The sequence below is a fragment of the Callionymus lyra genome, chromosome 10 (genome assembly GCF_982586985.1).
Source record: "Callionymus lyra chromosome 10, fCalLyr1.hap1.1, whole genome shotgun sequence".
Classification (NCBI taxonomy): domain Eukaryota; kingdom Metazoa; phylum Chordata; class Actinopteri; order Syngnathiformes; family Callionymidae; genus Callionymus; species Callionymus lyra.
The window spans coordinates 7,041,720-7,047,198 of record NC_141827.1 but is presented as its reverse complement, the minus strand read 5'-3'; the positions used below and the strand labels follow the sequence as shown (position 1 = coordinate 7,047,198).

At 41.0% G+C, this 5,479-nt stretch overlaps 1 protein-coding gene across 1 annotated transcript in view; it reads left to right on the top strand.

Annotated features, from left to right (window-relative positions):
* aldh4a1 (aldehyde dehydrogenase 4 family, member A1) overlaps positions 1 to 4,982 on the top strand; it is a gene marked incomplete in the record, with an annotated part of 5,638 nt that extends 656 nt beyond the window's left edge. The window contains 13 exon segments of the mRNA XM_087801403.1: positions 10 to 102; positions 179 to 226; positions 288 to 443; positions 1,304 to 1,453; positions 1,513 to 1,587; positions 1,652 to 1,839; positions 1,902 to 1,975; positions 2,036 to 2,232; positions 2,327 to 2,374; positions 3,202 to 3,354; positions 3,410 to 3,531; positions 4,419 to 4,537; positions 4,601 to 4,982. Of these exon segments, the coding sequence (XP_087657529.1) occupies positions 10 to 102; positions 179 to 226; positions 288 to 443; positions 1,304 to 1,453; positions 1,513 to 1,587; positions 1,652 to 1,839; positions 1,902 to 1,975; positions 2,036 to 2,232; positions 2,327 to 2,374; positions 3,202 to 3,354; positions 3,410 to 3,531; positions 4,419 to 4,537; positions 4,601 to 4,713 (1,536 nt within the window).
* Between the last annotated feature and the right edge of the window lie 497 nt (positions 4,983 to 5,479).

Below are 5,479 nucleotides of genomic sequence, written 5' to 3'. Positions count from 1 at the left end.
TGTCACCAGGCACTGGACAAGATCCAGGGTACGACGGAGGAGATCCCGTGTGTCGTCGGGGACGAGTCCGTTTGGACCAAAGATGTTCGGTACCAACTGTGTGTGAGTTAAACAAACGCTCCGACACGACGTAAACACAACGTCACCATGTACTGACCCACTTCCTGGTTCTCTTCAGCCCTTCAATCACTCGCACCGTGTCGCCAAGTTCTGCTACGCCGACAAGGTGAGTGAGATCTCGGACTCGACCCGAGAGCAGCTGAACCATCTGGTTCTGGTTCTTGCAGGAGCTGATCAATAAAGCCATAGTGGCCTCTGTCGGGGCGCGCAAGGAGTGGGACCTGAAACCCGTCCAGGACCGAGCACAGATACTCTTCAAAGCGGCCGATGTCATCAGTGGACCCAAACGGGCCGAGATCCTGGCCAAAACCATGATCGGACAGGTGAGGACCGATGAGAATATTTACAACATATTGCGTTACTTTTCTTGCAACAAGAGTAATTCTAATAAAATGGAAGTCGGTGACGCCTGCTTCCTTTTTTTTTTCACTGGGCGAGAGACGTTCTGTATTTCTTGGAATTGGAACTTTCTGGAGGAAATCAACTTTGCACACACTAGACTAATTTGAACACTTTTTCAACAGGATCATGTTTGAATAACAATGTTTTTTCTTGACAAACTGAATTAGAGACGTCATGATAAAAAAATATTATTTTCAGAGTGTTTAATTTATTTTACATATACAGTTTCAGATTCTTATTCTGGTTATTAAAAAAATACAGTTTCTAAATTCAATATTTTTTAATTTATGGTCTTTTAAATTCAATATAAAAATGTTGGCATAATAGCACCAGACAGTATCAGTAGAGTACCGAGCTACTGGGTCAAACTTTCAGCCAATCACTATTATACCACCATTTTTATATTGAATCTAAAAGCTACACATTTATAAATATTGAATTTAGAAATTGTATTTATTATTTATTTATTTTTATTATCATTGGCATTTGAGTATTAAACTCTATGTGTAAAATAAATAATTTATTTTGAAAATATTCAAATTGTATTATTAAATTATTAAAAAACAAATGCAACCTTTTAAAATGTCAATTATTTAAATCAATTATATCAAATAATTGTAATTGAAAAAATGTTTTCTTACTGCTTACTTGTTGTATTTTTGATAAAAACAAGACAACAACATTTTTTATTTTTTTTAAGTTCAACATTTTAAATGTTAATCCAATATCTTGATGACACTGATATACTTCCATAAACTTAACTTAACATGTGGGTGTTCAGGGCAAGACGGTGGTTCAGGCAGAAATCGACGCGGCTGCCGAGCTCATCGACTTTTTCAGGTTCAACGCCAAACACGCCGTGGAGCTTCAGAACCAGCAGCCGCTGGACGCTGAGGGCAGCACCAACACTGCCATCTATCGAGGACTGGAGGTACTGCGAGTGCTGGACTCTGGTCAATGTGGTTGCGTAACACCGTCTCCTCGCTGCAGGGCTTTGTCGCCGCCGTGTCGCCATTCAACTTCACCGCCATCGGTGGGAACCTGGCCGGGACCCCGGCTGTCATGGTCTGTACCCGCCGGCTGTCCTCAGCCCGGTCGTCGCCGTGGTAACAGTTGTCGTGGCGTGCAGGGCAACGTGGTTCTGTGGAAGCCGAGCGACACCGCGATGTCGGCGAGCTACGCCGTCTACAGGGTCCTGCGGGATTGCGGTCTGCCCCCCAACATCATCCAGTTCCTGCCGGCCGACGGACCCATGTTCGGAGACGCCGTCACGTCCTCGGAGCACCTGGCGGGCGTCAACTTCACCGGGAGCGTCCCGTAAGGAAGCAGGACTTTCTTCTGGGCTTTAGGCAGCCGTGGCTTCACTTTGTCGTCTGCAGGACCTTCAAGCGTCTCTGGAAACAAGTGGCCCAGAACCTGGACACCTACAGGACCTTCCCGCGCCTGGCAGGAGGTGAGTGGGTCAGCTGACCCTTGTAGACCTGAGTGACCATCCGGGTCCGATCCTCTCCAGAATGCGGCGGGAAGAACTTCCACTTCGTCCACAAGTCGGCCGACGTGGAGAGCGTGGTGTCCGGGACCATCCGCTCCGCCTTCGAGTACGGGGGCCAGAAGTGTTCCGCCTGCTCCCGGGTGTACGTCCCCGCCAGTCTGTGGCCCCGGATCCGCGAGGGTCTGGTGTCCATCGTGAAGGAGATGCGTGTGGGAGACGTGAGTGGCACTCGACAGGTCACAGGGGTCAAAGTTCATCATCCGAGTCTTGGGGAAGTCATTGAGGTCTCGTGGTTTTCTTTTGTCTCTTCAGCCGGTGAAGGACTTCGGAACGTTTTTCTCGGCAGTGATCGATGACAAGGTAAAGACACCAGTCGACCTACAGAAGTTTATCAGTGACACCCGTTGAAATTAACATTTACATTTTTTTAATTGAGATAATGTTGTTTTTAAGCGTAGAATTACTTCTTTTTTTTTTAGTAATTTCCCTCAATAATTTCTATATTAAAAAAAGTTGAATTTGGTTTTGTTGGGGGAATAAATTGATAAAAAAATGGATTACTTTTTAAAAAAAATAAATCGATTTTTTTTACACTAAGGTTGATATTTTAATTCCAAATATTTTTAGTTGCAAATAGCAGAAATGTTATCGTTGTTTGGAATCCGCACCTGTGCTTCTACGACATCACGTGATCATCTGAGCATCGCGTGATTGGCTGAAAGTTTGATCTTGTCGCTAAGTACTCTGTTGGTATTGTATGTATTTTTGAATTATACAAATTAGAATATTGAACCTTTTATCCTGTTTACTTGGATGACTGTAAAAATGAACAACTATAAAGATGTGTCATTACATATGTACATAAATTAACACAAATGTATCATATCGAACGTCCGCTAGCACGATGCTAACCTCAATGTCGAATTGCATTGCGATGCTAACGGTTAGCATTCGGCGAAGTTATGTGTAAAAATTATAAAATAATAAGAATACGTTATTAATAAATATTACATTTGATAATAGTCTAAATTAAAACTAATGAACAAAAAATGAAACATTTCAACATTAAATTATTGAAAAAAATTGTAAAGTATAAATTGAAAACATTTCCATTAAAAATACATTTTAAAAATCTGAAACGTTAAATTCATTAAAAACGCTGATGGAGATAAAATACTCCGTTGCAGTCTTTCGCCCGCAACCAGTCGTGGCTCCAGCGCGCCAAGTCGTCCGCCAACCTGACGGTGCTGACCGGCGGCGGCTGCTCCGACAAGGTCGGCTACTTCGTGGAGCCGACCATCGTGGAGACCAAAGATCCGAGAGACGCCATCATGAACGAGGTGAGATGCGACGAGACGTTCCCACGCCAGCGCGGCGCTGACCGACCCGTTGCAGGAGATCTTCGGGCCGATTCTGTCCATCTACGTGTATCCGGACGACGACTACAAGCAGGTCCTGCAGCTGATCGACAGCACGTCGCCGTACGCTCTGACGGGCGCCGTGTTCGCTCAGGACAAGTGAGTCGCTGGAATATGGAAGTAAATCAATGTCATCAGATGTTGAATGAATTCAACGTTTCAAATGTTGAAACATTTTTTTGAAAGAGCTTGAATGTCTTAGCAGTCGAGTAATGTATAGAAGTATCTCAGTGTCAAAGTATTTTTAAGCATTTCATTAAAAATAATAATGTTATCCACGTATTTCTATGTTGAAAGATTGAATTTAAATCTATTTATATTTGAAATATTTTTTATATTGAATTGTAATGGCCAGGAATAAAAAATAAATTGAATTTAGAAAATGTATTTTTGCATTATTTTAAGTAGAAAATCAAACTCGATGTGTATTCATTCATTCATTTTGAAAATATTTTTCTATTTCTAAAGTCTTATTTTTTTATATATATTTTTAATTTCAATTATCAATTAAGAAATGCAACCTTTAAATATCGAAATAATTAAGTTAAATTATTAAAACGAAATTTTTAAAAAAGCGTAAAATATCAAATCAAAGTTCAGAATATGGAATGTTTGAATTTAACAATTTAAATATTCACTTTTTTATTGAAACGACAGTAAGATCACCTTCTTTCCATTTTTTAAATAAGGGAATAAAACAATGTCAATTTTCAGAGGTTCAATTTGATTTGATTTTAATTATAAAAATCTGATTTCTGACACAGAGTTTGATTAAATAAATTCAATTCTAGATTTAAAAATGTGTATCCATGTAAATATTGAATAAAACATATATTCTTGAATTAATTGCATTAGAATATCAAACTATATGTGTAAAAAAAAAAATTTGATTAAAATAAATAAATTGTATAAGAAATGTTGAATAATAAAATGTAAAATGTAACATTCATGGCACTGATCCACTTCCATACTCTCTGGTGGTTCAGGACCGTGGTGAAGGAGGCTCACGAGGTCCTTAGAAACGCCGCCGGGAATTTCTACATCAACGACAAGTCGACGGGTTCCATCGTCGCCCAGCAGCCCTTCGGGGGCGCCAGAGCTTCAGGTAACTCTTGACGGGTCTGAGTCGTCTGCCCTGCACCCCGACTAGCTGCCCTTCTCCCCTCAGGCACCAACGACAAACCCGGAGGTCCTCACTACGTCCTCAGATGGACGTCCCCTCAGGTCGTCAAGGAGACCAGCGTCCCTCTGCGGGGCTGGAAGTACCCGTACATGGGCTGAGCCGCTCGGATCTCCCGTCCAATCAGACTCTCCGTCCAATCGGTGTCCAATCAGGTGTCGCACACTGTCGTCCTGACAACCGTTTGATCCTGGATGATTGACATGTGATTCTAGTTTTGAAGAAACTAATGATGTAGAGACTTTTATTCAGAAACACACGTGTGTGACGACAACACGGCGTCGCTTTTATCAAGGTTTTATACAGAGACACGTGTTTGTGTACTGATGTTTTACCAAGAAAATAAAGTAGAAATGTCTAATACTTTGAACACTGTGTGTGTGTGTGTGTGTGTGTGTGTGTGTGTGTATGTTTGTAAGAGTGTGTTTGTGCATCTAAGTGTTTGCTTTTATGTTTGTGTAAGTGTTTGTGTATATCTGTATGTGTATATATAGTATTTGTGTTTTTTAGGTGCTTTTTGTATATGTGTTTGAGAATGTATGTGTAGGTGTGTGTAAGAGTGCGTCTGCGCATGTTGGAGTGTGTGTGTGTGCATCTGTACGTTTGTGTGTATATGTGTGCATGTAAGTGGTTATTTTCATATATGTGTGTCTTCTTGTAAGAGTTTGTGTATATATATATGTGTGCATGTATAAATGTGTGTATATTTGTGTGTGTCTGTTTGTATGCGTCTGTGTGGGTGTGTTTGTGTGGTAATGTGTCTGTGTGTGTGTAAGGGTTTGTGTATATATGTGTGCGGTTAAATGTGTCTATATTGGTGTGTCTGTGTGCGTGTTTGTATGTACAGTATGTGTGTGTGATAATGTG